This window comes from Anabas testudineus, chromosome 13 (assembly GCF_900324465.2).
Source record: "Anabas testudineus chromosome 13, fAnaTes1.2, whole genome shotgun sequence".
Classification (NCBI taxonomy): domain Eukaryota; kingdom Metazoa; phylum Chordata; class Actinopteri; order Anabantiformes; family Anabantidae; genus Anabas; species Anabas testudineus.
The window spans coordinates 18,334,872-18,354,781 of NC_046622.1; the positions used below are offsets into that span (position 1 = coordinate 18,334,872).

General features: G+C 41.0%; 1 protein-coding gene across 1 annotated transcript; it reads left to right on the forward strand.

The window, feature by feature from the left end:
- The first annotated feature begins 1,897 nt into the window (after window positions 1–1,897).
- Window positions 1,898–4,595, forward strand: gemin7 (gem (nuclear organelle) associated protein 7). The gene is made up of 2 exons (XM_026365910.2): window positions 1,898–2,008; window positions 2,481–4,595. Exon 2 carries the CDS (start codon window positions 2,492–2,494, stop codon window positions 2,876–2,878), a length of 387 nt encoding a protein of 128 aa, XP_026221695.1. The 5' UTR covers window positions 1,898–2,008; window positions 2,481–2,491; the 3' UTR covers window positions 2,879–4,595.
- The last annotated feature ends 15,315 nt before the right edge of the window (window positions 4,596–19,910 follow it).

A 19,910-nucleotide genomic window follows, 5' to 3' on the forward strand; every position in this document is an offset into this window, starting at 1 on the left:
TACAAGGCACATGAACACCAAGCAACCAAGAAACACAAGACTTGTTCCATCTTTCATCCTGGGAGTTCTGGTCTCATCAATTTATAGTCCTCTCAAAGTTACTTCAGCATGCCCACTAGAACTAGAATTTAACAGAAGGGTTTATGCACTTCCACACTAATATCCTTATTTTTGTAACTGTGGATTAATTGGTTCTTATAAACACAGACTGATCACGTCCTGCGCTGGTATTATCTATCACCTGAGGCAGTAAGAATACGAAGGTGAGAAAACAGAGCGGCCTGTATGGCCTTCAATGACACCTGAACCGTGCAAAAGGCAGATGAATGAAGATTAAAATGTTTAAAATATTTACATTTTTGAGATGCACTGGAGTATTGACAGTGGCATCTATGACCAGCAGGTTTCCCACTGCCCATGACCTAATGACAAAAGACAGAGAGGTAGAGAGAGAGGAGAGCCAAAGATATCAGCCACAAAACTCAAACACCATAATCATTCCCAGAGTATTTCCCATACAGAACAAATTGGTGGGAGTGGGAGCTCTCTGCTTGGTTCTTGCCAATTCACACCACTTTGGAAACCTGTTCCTGGTCAGTGAAAAATGCATTTCTTAATTTAACAATGAAAAGGGATATCACAGATGACGTGCTACCTTGTCTCTAAGTATGAATCAGACTTTTTGGACACAAATCTACTTAAATTCATTTAAAATGACTAAAAATCGAAACCTACAACTAATAAACTATGTATTAGTATTAGTAATGGGTGTGGTGTTTTCTGGTGGCTGGTCTCTTCTCGCCGTTCGCTGGACCTGGTATAGGATGGTAGCCAAGTCGCACTCGTCACTTTGGCAGGAGTCATTGGCAGCTCGGGGACATGAACGTGTGCTCGCACGCACATCAAAAGGATGAATCACCATTATGGGGAGTGCTGTTGTGTCAGCAATCGATAGTAAGATGTGGTATATTTTCTTGCACTTAAAATGGTTGGTGTTTTGTGTATTGCATTATTACTTTTGTAGTGTCTCTTTGTCCCGCTCTGTCTTCCCCTCTCTACCTCTCTTCATCTCTTTCAGGTGTCCGATTCATGATGTAATTTCACCATGGCCATCTTTTAATAATATTATTCCTTACTTCATCTAACTCATCTGTGGATACCCTGGGTTCACCCAGGTCTATACGGATGGATCTAAGGATCCCAGGTCTGACAGAACCTGTGCTGCAGTTACAGCGCCAAGTCATAAAACATAGACATGATCATTTCTTTGTTAGTGGGCAAACTTACAAAATCAGCTGGGGTTCAAATAATTTTTTCCCTCACTGTACATAGGATGCAGGAGAAAGTGGGAGAGGACAGAGGATGGGGCACAGACAGGAAGAAGTGGTTTTTACCAGACTACAAATAATAGGGAAAGATGACACTGAAACTGTCAGGAGCCAGAAACAGTGGAACATATTATGTAGCTGTGACACATTATTTTACTGTTGAACTGTGTTCTCCCAGGACTCACTAGCACACATGCAAGTTATTTTCAATGCTTAAATATCTAAATACTTTCCAGATTGTATAATACAAAATGCACAAACTGTTTGGCTTAAACACTTATCATCTGTGTCCAACCTACAATAAGGTTTAATTTGTTTTGTTTTTTTGTTTGTTTGTTTGTTTGTTTTTTTGTCTTGTTCTAAGAGATCTGAGATGTAGAAGGTACAACCGTGAGAGAGAGGTCATGATGGAGGACTTCAGGAGGAGAGGTGTACAGGCGACTGATTTCAATATTTAATAGTAGAGGCTTGGATCAACTTCTTAAGAAGGACTGGACTCATGAAGAGAATTGGAAAAAGGCAACGCAATAAGTTTCCTACAGATGGCAGTAATGCAACATGTTTGGATGCCGGCTGCCTTAAAACCCCGAAGAAGAAGAAGAAGAAGAAGAAGAACAGGAAGAAGTCGCAAACAATCCTCGCATGTTGCTGCTAGTTCTGCTTTCTGCAGGGTAGAGCTGGTAGGTGGCTCTAAGTCAATGTTAGACCAACAAAATATGTTTAGTAAAGCAATCGTACGTCTTTTATGCCGTACATCGATAAACTGTGCGTTGTCAATGTGTTGAAACTGAAACCAGCACCACGCTGTTGCCAGGTTGCTAGTTTCCTGTTTTCAGTAAAGATAATAAACTTTGGCCGGTGACATTCATGTAGCTCATGTCTTTTCTCTGTAGACGAGCTGATCTGATCCACTGTGTGTACATATGTTTGACAGTAAGGTTAGCTTCATGCTATGTGCAAATCTTAAGATTGCTTGTTTTTGGAAACAGCCCTGTTTCCAAAAATGTTGGGACCCAGTCAAAATACAAGTTTTAGTTTATTTAAATTTCTATAAATATATTATACATGTTTAAGAAGCTGGAAATTTGGCTTGATCAGTGCATTAGGTAGTAAACAAACCTCACAGTAGGCTTCATGTGTTTTTATCAACAGAAAGACTCAACATGGCAACACCGGTGTCTGTGCTCCGCCTGCCAAAAGGTCCTGACCCCAACAGTCGTGGATTTGACCCCAACTCGCCTCGCTTCATTGCTCTCTGTCGCACCTCCATATCCGCTTCAGCCGCATCAGAGGCCGACGCAGAGGAGCTGCAGCGAGAGCAGCATGCACGATCTGTGCTGAGAGAGAGCTTCCTCCGGTGTCTGCTCTCCATGAACAACAAGAAGGTTCAGTTTCACATGCATGAGAACGTGAAAGTGGACGCCACATTTGGAGCATCTGACATTGACGTGCTGAACTTTCAGGTGTCCAACTTGCACACTCCCATCGGGGTGCAAAAAGAGGCACTGATCAGGTCCCAAGATGTGATTTCATTCACTTTTGATTTATGAACACTTAAGAAGGTTTTTGTTTTCTGTTTAATCAGAAAATGACATTTGAGATAAAGGGCACTTGGACCCTCATTTGTTGATGTAAATGGGCTGTATTTTCACACTTTCTGAGGTAGTTTATAAAATGAATTGTATTTTTGCACACTGGTGTGTTCGTACGTTGCCGTTTTTTCTTTTTTTATGTGTGTTGTGCAATACATCATCCTCTAGTGTGACCAAGCATTCATAATCCAGAACAGACAGGCATTGCCTATTTTTAAGCACAAGAGGGAGTCCTATGCCCATCTTTCAAGTGCAACCTCCAACCATGGTGTATATGTTTGCAATGGTTTTGAATGAACTATTAGTAATGTGATATTTTCCAGATCGCTACTAATGCTTTCAAAACATTTTTACACACATTAACCTCTGGGGTGACACTGATGTTTAATCTAAATGAAGGCTGAACAGGTGAGACTAACACTGTCTCAGTTTATTTCTCTCAGCCATAGGTCAGTTCAGAAAGTTGTACAACATACAGTAATAATACTGAAGACTTTAAGACCGGGAATTAAAACAAACCAATGTGTCAGACCATATTTAGCATCATTTTGCATCACAGATTATCAGAGACTTTCCCATTTCTTTGCCCATAATAGTCCAGTTTATCTCTTTGTCAACAGTATGACTAGTGTAATGTCTGTATTTTATCAAACAGCAAATGTTAATGGAACTCTTTCTGCACAGTTAGTGTACTGACTAAGACTAAGGCAGTGCTTATAATGAAATAATAATATACAAATGGCAGGAGAACAGATACTTGAAATATGGCCAGCCAAAGATGAGCATTGAGGTGAGACCCAATTTTTACCTGAGGCACCTGAAGTAGCCAACTTACTGAGGGGCTGTATTTGATTTTGATCTCTGACCTGCATATGGATAAGAGCCAAAATGGAAGTTTTATGAAGGCATCATTGAAGTTTTACAGTGTTCTGACTCTTGCATCATGGTCTCTATTTACATGCCTGACTAAAACCTAAATTATACATTGTATTAATTTCCTGGAAAACTCAAGTATGTTTGGCCAATCGTCTTTAAAACCATCATCAGTGTCACATTAAGCACTGATTAATGGATAAATCCGTTTGTCAATCGTTTTCAACAGGTGGTTCCTAAATGTGAGAATCGGCTGTCTTCAGTAGACTGTTGTACTTTTGGCTGTTGGACATTTGATGAAACCGTATTAGACTCCAGGATATTGTGAAGGACACTGTCACTGTCCTTCAGTGTTTTACCTAAAATTATTTATAGAGAAAACAATCTGGAGATGTATTAATTACATCCAATCTATCAGAACCATTGTTGTTTGAGGCCCAAATGTCATACATCAGATGTTGATGTGATGGTTTGGGTCTGTGACATCATATTGTACATGTAAATGTACTGTATAAAATAAAAGTAGTATTAAAAAGGACAATACTCCCCCTCAAATTTACCCGAGTAAAAGTAGAATAGAATTGAAATACTCCAGTATAGTAAAGTAAAGTTCCTCAAAATTGCATGATTAATTAATATAATTAATTACAGCACATGACTAAAAGTACTCAGTCACATATCCAAAACACTTGGCGTATTATCCTGAATGAAAATATCAGACCCTCAAATGAAACTTTGCTTTTTTGGTGGATTTTTTCTGAATCTTAACACAGCTGAACCACGTCTGATGACAACACACAAATGTGTTATTTAAAACTTAGATCATAAGTATCTGCTGGATTGTTTAGCACCAGCCTCATTGGGAGGAGGAGGAGGAGGAGGAGGAGGAGGGAGCATCAATACTATTTAATCTTCTTAAAAGGTGTATTTTGCAGGTTCCCAATAAGTCATTTTATTTGAGTGCCATTAGGCGGTCGTGCTGTGCCTGTGTCTCTTTTTGTACCTGAATTATCTGACTACTCGGTGGAGACACTCATCAGTGAGGCAGTGACTCATCCTCCCTCTCTTTCTCTCTCCCCCTCCTGTCGCCCCCTTCTCTAATCCGAAATATGACTTAAAACCTTCGATGACGTCATCTGGCCTGTGTGATTCAATCAGGAAGCCCTCAAGGACGACCAATGTTAATTTCATATACACAGGCACGCTGCTCTGTGACCAACAGCCCTCGATTCCCTCAGTTCTCCGTCTCACCTCTGTGACGCTGAGTGTCCACAGCACACACAGTAAGCAAACATGATCTGTGAGCTTTACATCAGCCCATTTCTGTGCCGACTGTTTGATACACACAAAGTTCTATTTATGTATTTCTTCAGTAATATTTTTACATTTACGTAATACCATAGTAACTTTGCATTTAAGTTGAGGTGTTTTTATGATTCAAATTTAACCCAAGGATTCAATATTGATGGTCAAAGGTCAAGGTCATATGCTATATCTCAATCATTTCATTCACATTTCACATGACTTTCATTACATGTGGCACAAACGTCCACTTGGACTCGTTATTAAGTGTTTATTTAATCAATAAAGTATAATTTGATGATGTTGGTCAAATATGTCTGTTAGTAGTAGGCTTGGTTTGTTCTTATTCTTTTCTTCTATTCTTATGAACATTTTTAAAGCAGCAATAAAGTGAAAGTGATCTTAGTGATCCACCCACAGAGACGAATCACCTAACTCCAAACCGTGCTTACAGCTCTACAGAGCGTTGTAGCATCTTTCAGCTCATTGTTTGGATCTTTCAGCATGAGACACAACCAGCACGCATCAGTGTCATTTTTACACGCATTTTATCATATCAATAAATGAATGAGCTGTTGAAAAATTAAATGCTGTGTTAGTGTTGGACGTGTTTCACTGTCCATGTGTTGTCCATTGTGTCTCATGCACAATGAAAACACACAGTTTCAGTGTGAGTTTGCTGTAGTTTTAAGTTTTAATATGGCCGAGATCATTCTCCTTTGTAAAATGAAGGTTTCTCAGGTATGGAGCAAAGTACCTTGTGCATTGCTCCACTCCTTCACAGCACGAAGCTAGATATGAACAGCCTAGTGAAAGTCATCGGGCTATAAGAATAACCTTTTGTTGGATTCATGCTCTTTAATTTGTAGCAGTTCTTGGGTACACGCTGTCTCAATGTTATCTGCTCTTACTGTTTGTCTTTCCTGGCAGCCTGCTTCTCCCTGATTTCAGTGGAAAAACATTACTGTCTCTTAGTATGCTTGTTTGTGTGTGTGTGTGCGCCCGTCTGTGTGTGTGTGTGTGTGTGTCAGCACGTCAGTCATGATGGTACAAGGAATCTGTCCTGTAAAACGCCGCCGGCCAACAGGAAGCACATTCCGCTCCTTCCTGTTTGTGGCCGTCTCTCACTTCCTGACAAGTGTCTGATAACTTACAAAACCACTTAATCACTCCTTTGCCCAAAACCACTGCCAGCAGACTAAAATAATTGAGCAGTGACCTCATGATCATGTATTTTTAGTGTGTTTCATTATAAACATTTCGGAGGAGATGATGATCTTTCATGTGTTGAGACTCATTTCCGTGGAAGAACTATGAGCTCAGGCATCTGACATCTGTTAACACAAAATATGACATTGTTTAACAAGCTTTCCTCTGGTTTGTCACATAGAGGCCGCATCAATTCATGAACACCGAAGCGGTGAGATGAGTAATTCACACCGATAGCTGATGAGTCAGTGAAGCTGCTTCTGACTCCTCTCTGCTGGTTCGTTACAAAGCAAAAAGAAAAATCTGTAACCAGACCGACCCTGTGGTTTGTCCGCTGACACTTTAACGTAACCTTGGAAAACTTTAACTTATTTTTTTAGACATGTTAACAGTGCAACCTTGTCTCTATTCTGAAGAAAAGATTTTTTATTTCAACCTGCAGAACAACTTCCACTTATAGTCACTACGACATTTATTTAAAAGCATTTATCTTTCTCTGACCTTAACCAACATGTTGTTGTTGCCTAAACCAAACCACAGACCCCTGAAGTCAGGTCACCTCCTGATGACTTTTTTTTAGAATATTTAAATGTAATTTCTTGGAGACCATTAACACTGTCACTAGAATTACGTTGTTATATTGATGTTAGCATTTAGCTCCAAGCCTCACGGTGTTACTTGGGATTCAATGTCACTCTCTACTTACTGTGTAGTGTTCACAATATAGATATGACATGTGATACTTCAGCCGTCAGTTTAATTATCCTGCTTCAGAAAGATTTGTTTGTTGTTTGCACCATTCTTCTTATAATGATCATATTGTGTCAACCTAAATATTATAGCTGTAAGTTACCAGACCAGGTCCTATCTAAATCAATGGCTGCAGTACAATCGCTGATGAATAACTTTCTCCAAGTGCAAATTATGTGGTCATATTTGTTAATTTCTCATTGGAGCTGTTGTTGAAGCAGCCAGACAGGCAAACACCAGTGGAATGGCTGAGTCACAGTCAGTCCCGAGGTTTGTTTGAGTTGCCACCAGGGGGGAATGTTGGAGGAGCTCCAGTGATTGTGAGGGCCAGGCGCTGTGCTGCAGCCTCACTTCCCTGTCTCAAGTGGCCAGTCAGATAAACAAGCTGACAAGGGAGCATGCCAGCTTGACCCCATTGAGTGGAGGTCTGAACTTCAAACATAAGCACACCATTCAGCCTTAAAACATTGTGCTTTAGTATTTGTGTCTATGGCAAATATTATATGCATTTATCAACACATTCAGCTGGTTTGCCTTTGAATGAAGGAGACCAGTTGTTCAAAATGAACATTTCTCTTTAGCCTTCTGTTCTTTTAGGGCCTTACTGCAATCGAAGAATCCTTTCTGTTTGTCAGATAAAATGGACTTTAGTGACCAAGATGTTGCCACAGCATGGTATGGGAAAGGGGACACCTATGCACAACTCAAGTCTAGACAGGAAGACATAGGCTATGAGGAGGTGGGAGGAGAAGGGAAGCACTAATTACAGTGAGATTAAAGTTATCTTCATTTGTCTGTAAGTCTGTAGACTCAATCATGGTCCACTCCCTTTCCCACAGGAATAAACACAGGAAGATGTTGCTAATTAGTGTCTGTAATGTTGAAGACCAACCACTATCATCACTGAATGGACAGATTCAGCATTAGTGACCAGCAATGGTGATGCACTTGTGCTAATTGGTTTATGGATATAACTGTAGAGCATGTTAACCGCAAACTAATATATTATATCTGCTGAACACCAACACGTTAGCATTGTCATTGTATCTTCATTAAGTTTCGTCTTAAAAACCAAATTCATTTTAGAATGGCCAAACAGTTTTAACAGCAAAATGCTTCCCACCTCACCGTGCTTCCTCGCACACAAACTGGTCATCCAGCGCCTGCCACTGAGGCCGTTTCCATTTCAGTGCAACAATCCTTTAATTAGACAAAAATAGGAAGTAGTCATGTGGTATTTGAGAAGTGGTTTCCAGTTGGAACTGGCTGCAGGCACAGACCCAGTCCTGACTTCTGCACCGTGTGCAGCCTCTCAAAATGGATCATATTATCATTATCAGCATCTTTGGTGGGAAACATATGGCAGCACTCCAGTGGGTACAAATTCCTTTAGAAATGTTTCCGTGACCTTAAATGACTGCGCTGCTTTTTAAGATACGTGCTCATGGTGTTTGTGAGGGAGATTGGATGACGGTGTTTGTTGAGAGGAAGCTGCCCTGGCAGAGGGGGTGAATGTCTGGTGTAGAGCTGTTTAATCAGGAGTAGGATCACATACTTGTCTTGAGTTCATCATCCTGTGGTCATTAGCTGAGTCTGGAGGCCGGAGCGACTGCAACAGATTTGAGGAGATAGCAGAACACCAGCATAAGAACGTAACAGAGTACTGTGTATATCGTACTCTAGACTGTAGCTGTAGACTTAGTGGCTTAGTTTATTGGTACTTGCTTCTAAAACATGACACGCGTCCACAGATAATAATAATTATTATTATAATGATAATAATAATAATACCTCCCTCCTCCTCTTATGTTTTTTTTTCCTATTCACTCCACTGTCTGTGCAGATCTTACACTGAGTCACTTCACCTTCTGCAGCTTTCCTCCCTTCTTGTTTTCTGTCCTCATCAAAACTGCATTTCTACAGTGGGCTCAGCGAGTGAACTAATTGCTTATAATTTCACTTAGACACGCACTCACGTCCAGCCCAACGCCTCGCTCCTCCAGACGGCAATCTCAATCTCTGCCTTACTTGTTGCCTCCCTTCCTCTCCTCCTCTCTTTCTTTTATTTTTCCCCCCAAGAGACATAATTTACTTGTGTCAGGGACAAGGACATCTGCCTATTAACAAGTGCCACTGACGTAGGCATTGCCATCCCCTCCTCCTTATTATCCCCCTTCCTCATCTGCCTTCTTCTTCTGCTCCTCCCCCTCCTGCCTTACTCAAATTGGGGTCACCAACCTTCATCGTGTACGCTGGTGAATCATCAGTGGGACTCACGCCACACGGGAAGGAGGGACATTGCCCACCCTGGATACTTCCGTCCTCCTTCCCAAATTACTAGGGTAACCCAACATTGTCTGCTCTTTACTGTCACATCACTCTGTCGCACAAAGAGTGGAATAAAGAAACAGAGGGAGAGCTGGAGTATGAAGGGGAGACCGAGTGGTTAAAGGGAGAGGGTTCTTAAGAAAGACAGAGTAAGAGTAAGGAAAATGGGTTCAGCACCTTTTTTGGTCCATCAAACAGGCTTTGTAGTGTTATAATGTAGTCGCTTCATTAGTACTGATTACTGCCCAAACAGGGAGAACAGAGAGTCGACCATAGAGTTCCTCCATTACCTCATAATATTTGCTTTTTGAATTGCTGTTTCATCATGTGTATGTCCACAGGATCCCTAAGAATTACAAACCTATAGGGAATTTCTGCCTCTCACAATTTACATCCAATATATCTCCAGAGAGACATTCATAACGTCGCACTCGGCCGTGGACACACAGTTGAGCAACAAATGAAAGGAGAATAAAAAGCCAGCTTAAAGATGTGGAAACCTTATGGTGGATCAGCATGTAGCTGTCATAACTCCTGCCCCTGACTGTTTGTTCTGATCTCCGTCTCTCCCCTCACTCTGATTGTAATTTCCTCAGTCCTGTGTTGTTGTTTTTTGGACAATGAGCCACCAGATGCCCAGACTTTCCATCCACCTGGTCAGGGGACCTCCAGTTAAACCAGCCATTTTCACCTGCCCTTTGCTAGATTATCAAGTTCTCCATCTTTACTGTGTCTAGCTTCTATTTAATGTATGTCTAATCTGGATCCTGCTCCTTGTCACTCACTGTATCTGCCTGTGTGTCTGTATTTTGGTCCTCTAAGCTGTTTCATTCAGCTTCATTCACAAAATGTGACAGTAGCTTGACATTCACACAGACGTGCTGTTAATGCTAATGCACTTGCCTGTCCCAGCTGTCACTGTGCGAGAGGCAGGTTACACCCTGGCCGCGTTGCCAGTCTGTCACAAAGCAGACATGAAATATGGCCCTAAGTAAAGGTACAGCAGGATATACAATGACCCTAAGTGTATACAGCACATGTCCCTATCAAATAAATAACTCAGAAATTTGCAGATTTGTCCAAAACTGTCCACATTTTGTCAGACTAATGTGAGACAAGCCACACACAGAGGTCTGGTATAATATATCCACGTTTTGACAAATCCAACTCAGAGAGTTTGGCTGCCACAGCGTTACAGTGGTCACAGTTTGAGAAGTCAGCCACCAGTCAGAGGTCAGCGTCAGTGTGTGTGTGTGTGTGTGTGTGTGTGTGTGTGTGTGTGTGTGTGTGTGTGTGTGTGTGTGTGTGTGTGTGTGTGTGTGTGTGTGTGTGTGTCAGAGAAAGAAAGCGTTGTGCCTATAGCTAAGAGGTGATGCGTGTTTCTCTCTTTGTGATGAGGTGTTGTGGAACCTGAAGGGGTGAACGACAGGGAGGAACAGACTGTACCTGCTCACGCTGTGGATGCTGCTGTGGTTTTAAAGATCATGGGTTTACATGATTGGGTTATTTAATGGTATGTTGTAGGACTTTTATTCACTGTATCCAGTCATTGTGTTATTTCTCTTTAAGCCTGAGCTCATTGTTTTTATAAATATCGATGATCTTAATTTGTACTTGTTCTTTGACCCCTGATCATACAAACCTGTCTATACTTCCTAAATTTGTGGTTCGTATTTCTCTGGTGTAGTTAGCATACTTTGTTTTTCCCTTTACATTTTTAATTAAATTTATTACATTATTGTGCCACAATAATTTATATTCTTTACCCCTCGATTTGTTTACAGTCTGCCTAGGACAGGCCTTTTCAGATACCACTGTTTGTTTTAACATTTAAAACACTTTTGACATGACTTTCCAAATCTGGTTATACTGTATCCCTGATCACAAGGTCTCACTCAGGGAAATTTATTTAATTACATTTAGTCATTAGGACCTTTTATCAAGCGACTTACAAGTGAATTTAACTAAACTCACAATGTTTTCTTAAAAATAACCAAGTTGTGTCTAAACTTATCACCGGGCAGACTGTTCCACAACTTAAATCGTATGTTTGTCATTGTTACCTTAATGATAAAGGGCTGGTATGCTCCTATGGGTCATGACAGAGAGCAGGGCCAAACAGCTTCTCTGATTTGTTTCAGACACCAACTGCGTGTCAAATGAGCCTTGCTGAAATAAAACCCAATAATAAAACCCAAATGATCAGCACAGATAGCACTAGATACACTTTCTGTGTGATTCTGGTGAACTGTATCTTTGACAAATCCAGAGGTTTATACAAAAATAACAGTATTTAACAATGATGACGACAACAAGATTCTTCCTCACAAAATAAACTTGGAAATCGTGCTCTTGTTTGTCTTCGACCCCCATCAATGCTCAGTGTTTATAGTTGAGCAGAATGTAGAGAACAGCAGGATCATGTCTGTATATTGTGTGTGTGTGTGTGTGTGTGTGTGTGTGTGTGTGTGTGTGTGTGTGTGGGCAAAAGGTCAGCTTTGGCTCGCTCCAATAGCATGTCAACATGGACGCAGCTTATTTGCTGATGCTATCTGTGAGTAGGAATCTGAGTAAACACTGAGGCTAGATAACAAGTGGAGCACATCTTCGAGTGTTCTCTTTCTCCTTGCGTTCTCCACCACCGACACCAAACTCTCCTCACCCTGCGCTCATCTCTCTCCCATCTGCCTATGCGGTAATCTCAAAATCTCTTCCAACACACACGTCCCTCTCTATCTGTTACTGTCTCAGCGTCTCTCTCCCTTCAGTCGCTGTGCCAGAGAATGTAGGAGTCGAGTGCCCTTTTCCTGTTGTAAAATTGCCAGATCTCTGTTCTTGAGCTTGGTCCTGTTCTCCTTGGTGAAGATATCAACGGACACAGCTGTCCTGCCTGGACAGATGGCCACATCCTGCCAAAGATAGTAACAGAGAAATGAATCACTTGATTACCTTACTCAAGTGAGAGATGTTCATTCATTTCAGTGCAAACTAACACAGAGCAGTGTATCAGTTGATGATGCAGTGAGGTGGGCAGGACGCTAACAAGGAGAAGACATCCCCAGTTAAAGTAAAGCTTATGCAGCTGCATATATATTTTTTTAATTACATTTTCTTCATCTCAAACTAATTTGAAAATGTGTCTTACCCTGTGAGCTGTTTAACAGTCGAAGGAGCGTCTGAGTTGCATGGCGTGACACCACGGTGCACACATCTGGACGGGAAGCCCTGCTCTGACCCCAGCACATCTGGAGGTAAAATAGTCAGAGACAGGGACGAGATGCATAAATAACACTCACACATATGTACAGTATGTTCTTCATGGGAAATACACAAATGCAGACGGGCATGCACTTTTACGCCAAAGAACAAACACATGTCCTCGTACATGCATGTTCTGTGGATGCAGACAAACAGGTATACTCCAGAGGAAGCTGGACGTCCCATGGGTTGGGAGACGTGGGTTTTCACAGTGTCTCAGAGAGAAATATGAGCAGGTGCTGCAGCTGTTTGAAGGGCATTTTAACCTCCCAGAGAAGCCTACAACTGGAGCAGGACGAGACGTCCCAAACTAAAGCTCAGAGCTTTATTCATGGTCGACCCACAGATACAGAAAGAAGGGCCGACATTTTCTTTTTTCAGATCAGGTTAAAATATAGAGTCAATCATGTTAAAGCTAAAGAATTTGTCTGTGCTCCAAATAGATCAACGCTGTGTCACTACAGCCACCTACTGCCTCTGTAACAGGTACCACCCACCCTGGGCGCAGCCTGGGTTTCATTCACCTGTTTTAAAAATGCCCTTTTGACTTCACCATGCATCCTCTCTCTCCTCGCTGTCATCTCGAATTCAATATTCCTCGCTGTCCTTGACTTTATTTCCTTCTTTCAGACTCAGTGTTTCAGTTCAGCTGTAGCTCGCCCACCGTCTTCACTCAAACCTTCTGGCTCTCTCCCACTTATCCTCATCCTACTGTAAACTGTTTGCTTGCAGTGCAATTGGTTGTCATGACAACAGGCCCGGGCTGAGATGCAGGTGTTCCTTGTTGGGTTTGATGGCGCGGAGCCATTTGCTTTTCTTATTTGTAGTCACATGAAGAACTCGTGGCTTGAGTGGGTCACTTGTGTGTTTGTTTATTTATTTCAAATGGCCAATCCCCAGTGCAGGTTTGTGTCAACACGGAGGACCAGCTTCCTGTTATTACTGACCACACACACACATATGCATATACAAACCTGTAATATATGTACTGTAATTGTGAGGCGGCATGCAAACACACACAGATGGCCCCGTGTGCTGTATGTGCTGTAGCTTTCCTGGACAAAGAACATGGAAGAATATACAATACTTGTATATACTTGAAATATATACTAGAAATGTGCAGTATTTCTGTTTAGGTCACTTTTCTTATTCATTTCTTTCGTCTTCTCGCCTCCTCTACTCTAAGAATTTACTTGTAAACATACAGGTTGGTGCAAATCCCAGTATTTTAAACCTGACTGATAAACTGAAAATAAGACAGAACAGACGTAAACATAACGGTCATAAAAAGTTAAGGACATGTTTCTCTAACTTTCCAGACAGTTCTCACTGTTCTCTCTAGCCGCCCTGCTTCAGAAAAGCATGATTGCTCCTGTAGAACCTGGGACAGCTGCCACTGATAACTTTGGTCAGCTCTGACAATCAGAGAGGAAATTTCCTTTAATTTAAGAAGAAAAACTTCATATTCTTTTTTCATCTCTGTCTGATACATTATCCATGTATTTTGCTGTACACTTGAGGACAACGCCGCTAATCAGTGCCATCTGTGTTAAACTGTACATGACCTCCAAGAAAAGGAGTTAGTGCCAGCAGAAACTAAGTCTGGCATATGCGTTTGCTGGCAGTCTGTTTCGAAAATATACACTGGCTGTGTTAATAGTCAGTGTATATGTGCAATCAACTGGTTCAGGAGCTGGAATCTCTTTTAACAGCTGCTTAATATACTCAGAAATGTTTGCGTCCATTTTATTCAGTTTGCTTTGTATCAGCTAGAATAATTTAGTTTTACAATGTAAATGTAAGAAAAAAAAACACTTTCATAAATAAAACACACGTTTCTACTCCTCTATGTTCACAATTACTCAAAGGAAGAAAGTTATTCACTTAATTTTTGACATGTTCATGTTTGAGGTCTTCATATTTAAGCTTTTTATTTTGGGATTATTGAGGGTTATGTTACAGGTTGGACTGTGTTTTTTAGCTTTTGACCACATCTCACTTTTTCTCCACCATTAGATTATGATGACTCAGTAAAGCTGGTAAAGCTTGAACATTTGGTAACACTTGCCCGCTTCAACGCTAACATTATGTATTTGTCCTGTGCTACTGGTATTGATTAAACAATATACAGCACTTTCACCATGAAAATCCTGGACACAGTTATGTTATTCTGGCCACGCCGCTTTATTTAGTACACGACCTTCTTGGCTGTGTTTGGACAGCTGGAAATAACGTAGCTATTGCAAATGATACACCGCTAACCACAGCCGTTGATGCACACGGTTTATTCAGTATGCGGATGTGCTCGGGAATCCAACCCTCACATTATGAATGTTCCAGCCTAATTAAATGTTTTCTTTAATCACAGTGCCGCTCTAAAAGGATCCTGTTCATGTGTAGTGAACGCAACGTACACTACTGAGTTCTGTTTGTTACCTAAACATGTAGGTTAAATGAATAGTAGAGATGTTATAAAAGGGGGAGTGAGAAGAGAAAACATCACTGATAACGTAAAAGAACTGACAAAATGTGTGTGTGTGTGTAAATCTGAGAACTGAATGAGTCTGTGCAGCAGCAGCAGCAGCAGTAGTAGTAGTTTCTGGAGTGTGTAGGTGGGGGTTTGAATGAAAGAAGTGTCCATCCTTTTTTTGAATGTCCTTGAGCAAGATAATGAATACATACCAGATTACGAGATGCTCTCAGCGTCTCCCTCTCCTCTCACTCATACACATGCACAGAGGATCCTTCTCTGCCTCTTCAGTGACCTTGTCTGTCATCTGCAAACATGATACAACTAAAATGTGCGGTGGAGGAGTGACCATGAGACTTCCTGTTTCCATTCTCATTTTATTTGCATTTCTGTTTTTACTGTGATATGACATGCACATTTTTTGATTTATTGTTTTCTGACCATACTTACCATTCAACACATGCTATTGCACTTCTCGGTAATGCTGTGTTTTTATGGGTATTTTACAGGAATTTTATGGTGGGAACTTTAGTCTTCAAACATGTTTGCACATTCATTCACTAAAATTACAGACCAGTATATTAATGCGTCCTCTTTTTTCTTCATTTGCACAGTTGTCTTTTACATTATGTACCAAATGATACAAATAAAAAATAGACCTGAGTTGAGTATTTATAGTTTTATCGAGTAAAGTTCACTACAAAATCTGAGGGTTTTTGCTCATGAGACAGAACATTTCTAAAGAGCCAGCTTGGAAATACAAAAAAAACACTTTGGTATACATCAGATGACATCCTATTCATCACAAAGAGGCCCCTATGTTGTGTAAAACATGTTCCTCAGAGATATTTTTTAAGTCAAAACAATGTTGTTAAACAGCTTTTACGCTTATGCTCAAAAGGTCTGTTTTAGCAGCTTGATCAGTATGATCCCTGTTGTCTTTCTAATGAAATAGCGGAGGGTGGGAGGCATGCGTCTGAGCAAGGCAGCAGACAGGAGAGTGGACATGAGGTGATGGCATGAGAAACACACACACACGCACTGACAGACTATACACAGACGCAGTGACACAAACAGGGTCTGACGTTTTTCATCCACTGGCAAAGAATTCCAAAGTGAGTTTTCGCAGCGATAAGATTTCATTCCTTCGTCCTGAGGTCACTGTTTATGGAGAGAGAAACAAGGAGAATAAATGTGTATGTGTGTGTGTGTGTGTGTGTGTGTGTGTGTGTGTGTGTGTGTGTGTGTGTGTGTGTGTGTGTGTGTGTGTGTGTGTCTGAGCCTCTGTCTGTGCCGTGTGTACATTCATGCAGGATGTGTGGCTATTTCAGTGAAGTGGACTCCTTCATGTGAACATCTAATGCAGTCGTCTCCCTCTCCTCTCGTCTGTCTGTTCCCCTTCGCTCTGACTTCCATTTGTCCTTCCCAGCAAACAACACTCACAAATCATCCATCTTCTTTTTTCTTTTTCTTTTTTTTTTTTTTTTGCAGTGTCCTTTCCCTCTAAGACCCACATAATGTATAAAAACAGCAAACAGTGTAAGTAAGTATTTGCTGGAAGCATCTAACCAGTAATCCAAACACTTTTCTCATCGTGTAGTTGGGCAGCAGCAGATATACAGTATCTGTTTATAGTTAGTATAGGCTGCGTTTCTCTCATTACTTCAATCTGTGGTGTAAGACGGTGTAGTCTGTCAGCGTACTTTGTTTTACCATTTTTATTGTTTACCGTAAGGATAGTATCTCATGACAAAATCTGCCTCTTTAAAGGCAGCGCTGGCTTCCTAGTTACTACTGGTTAAAGTTAAGACTGGCTTAACAGACTGACATAGTTGTGCATCAAAGATTGATTTGAACCTCAAAAGTGGCTGTGGCTCCACCCTTTGCACTGATTGTGTCAGCAAATCTGAATCTGAAATGAAGCCTGCACCAAGATGATAATTGATCCCAACAGGAAATCCATTAGACGACGCAGTTCTTGTCTTATCATTGTGAACTGTTTGAAACAGAGTTTGACAGATAAAAGTACATTTTAAAATTCACCAACACAAGAAAACATAAATGTAAAGCATTTACTGCTGAAGTAAATCTATGAAGTTTCATAGTTGCGTGTCAACGGCCTCTACAAGAATAAAACGATGGGACTTCATTACAAACACAGTTAAGGTAAATGAGAGGTCGTCACAGAATTGACTCTCCGGCTCTGCACGTTTGTCATTCTGCTCGTTTCCTAGTGAGGCATCGATCATGTTAAGTGTTCGAACATCAATCTTTGCTTATTTTTGGCGGCTGTGAAGCTTTTTTCTCATGACTCACTCTGCTCCGTGACGTGCTGTTCTCAGGAAAATTTGATTTTGGAAAATGTCTGCAGACAACGGAGCCATTAAGCTCCATTGTTTCCATAAGTTCTCCAAACAACACTTTGCATGATGTTGATGTTTATCACCGTCACAGGTTGAATTTTTAGAACAGTAGGAGCACTCTTTGAATTCACCCTGGTTTCCAACTCTCAATAACTGAACAGTAACTAGTCAGATTCTTTCATTTTTGCTGATTCCTGGGTTCAAAGTGAAGCGATTTCCTCCTTTATAAAGACCTTCAATAAGTGATTCAATAAGTGATTTAATAGCTGGAGTTTCCAACAACAATTAATGTCTAAACTGAAGCAAATGTAAACCTATTTTCTTTGCTGATATTTCGCACTATTGACATCTTACAATCTATACGCAATGTTTAGGATCTTCTTCTGCTGTCATCCAACTCCTGTTATTTCAACGCCTGCTATTCCTTTTCTGGCCAGCAGCCACTGATATGTGCATCTCCTGACTTCCACAGTCTGTGATTTCCTCATCAGCTCCTCAGTGTCACCATATATCTAAAACCATCAAGTAGAGGGGGCTCAAATGCAGACACTAAGCAAGCAGGCAGATGTGAACAGGTTTGCTCATACTCCAGGCATAATGAACCACGCAGGGATGACAGGAGACAAACCTGCAGGCAAGTACATACAAACAAGGGGCAAAGTCTGAAACCAGGAGGCAAGAGGAAGTGGGTAACAGGAGGATTGGAACATTTAAAGATCTCTAAAGATTATCTGGTTAAATGACTGAGGACACCAGGGTAGTATATGTGTATATATGTGCAGAAGAGATGATGAGGGGAAAGTGGAGACTGCTATGTAGACAGGCCTTTTGGAACTAGTGATGGGAATGGCAGTCAGGTGTGCAGGAGGGAAAGTCTGAGGGCATCTGGAGGCTGGATTGGGAACAGCAGTCCATGGACACAATTCAACAGTTCAGACAGTTACTGAGTCCTGAGGAAGTGATGATGTGAGTGAAGTTAGAAACACAATGAGCCTCAATCGTTACACCTCTGCACTCAGCTGTCTATGTTTATGGTATGCCAAGATAAATCTGCTTTAGAGAGGTGTTGAATCACTTGCATGATCATTTTAGAAGATGGTACAGTAGTGCTCTACATGCTTTTCTATTATTTCATTCACCTAATTTCTATCAGTCAGTTACGATAAATGACAGAAAGAGCTCTCTTTAAACCTTGAACCCTAATGAATCAATCACTGACTTGAGATTCCTTGACATTTATTTACAGGATAAACAGCCTTCTACTGTAAATGACACACGTGAATGTGTGTTTGTAAGTGTGTATGTGTATGAGTGTGTGTTTACAGCTGTGTGTTTACAGTGTTCCTGCTATTGCTGGGAGGCCAGGTCACATTTCTCTCCTGATCGCTCTCATTGCCACCACAACTGATAACCATGTTGATCTCTAAACCATTACGTCTGACAGTTTTTCTGAAAGACAAAAAAGAAGGTGAAATAAATGAACAAGGAATAAATCCAAGCTCCTTCCTCTTCCTCCTCCTCCTCCTCTCCTGACTAGACCTTGCTCTCTGTATCCATGGAGGGATGGAGAGGTATGGAGGTGGGAACGCTGGGATGCAGGACGGATGGACGGCTTTTTAACAGGGCGGTGAGGTATTACTTTAAAAGTTTCTCTCCACCCCCATCGGAAGTCAGCAGGACAGGCAGCCGACAGCTTTTCCAGAGGATGGGAAACCTGGAGGCTGGAATTACTGCTCATTTGGAGAAGGCACAGTGAATCCAGAGCTGTGGTGAAGACTAGTGCACTGACCCAGAATGTCTAAAGGCCTGATAATTCTCACACATTTCAAACTTCAAAGAACTTTTATGTGCCTTATTTCAATTTGTGTTATACAGATTTCAGTTTGGAAAAATTCTTGTATAGAAGCCCTATGGAAACTCCATGATTTGATGGCCACACCAGTTCATAAAATGGGACTATGGTGAATCTCTTTCCGCTGGCCTAGTTGGTATCTCTGTATCTTTTGAGCTCTCCAATAGGATTTAATATAAATTTATGTTGGTTTAAGTCTAGCTTACAAATGGCTTTCAAATGTTGTGTATTTTTACTGTTGACCAAGTGTTTTTCGGTGTATTTTGTTACCTTCCAAGCAGCTGTCCCAAGTTATGCAATCTGTCACAGGAAGTTGCTTTTATTGTTTTATAGTAGTTACAAAGGAATCATAAATGTCATAAAACACAGTACCTCCTGGTGGTGTGTTCAAATCACAACTGAAGTCATCATCTCAAGGCACTTTACAGTGTTTAAGGTTTCGACCTTACACAATATAACTGTATACAGAATTATATAAAAAAAAACAACACCCCCACTTGGCTGTGGATAATTGTAGAGGAGTACAGAGAGAACTATTTAACATGTTAGATCTTATTTTCAATCAATGCATAAGTAAACAATAGC

Bases quoted from the DNA above. Each gene is read 5' to 3' on its own strand.
- gemin7 (XM_026365910.2), top strand. From the start codon at position 2,492: ATGGCAACACCGGTGTCTGTGCTCCGCCTGCCAAAAGGTCCTGACCCC.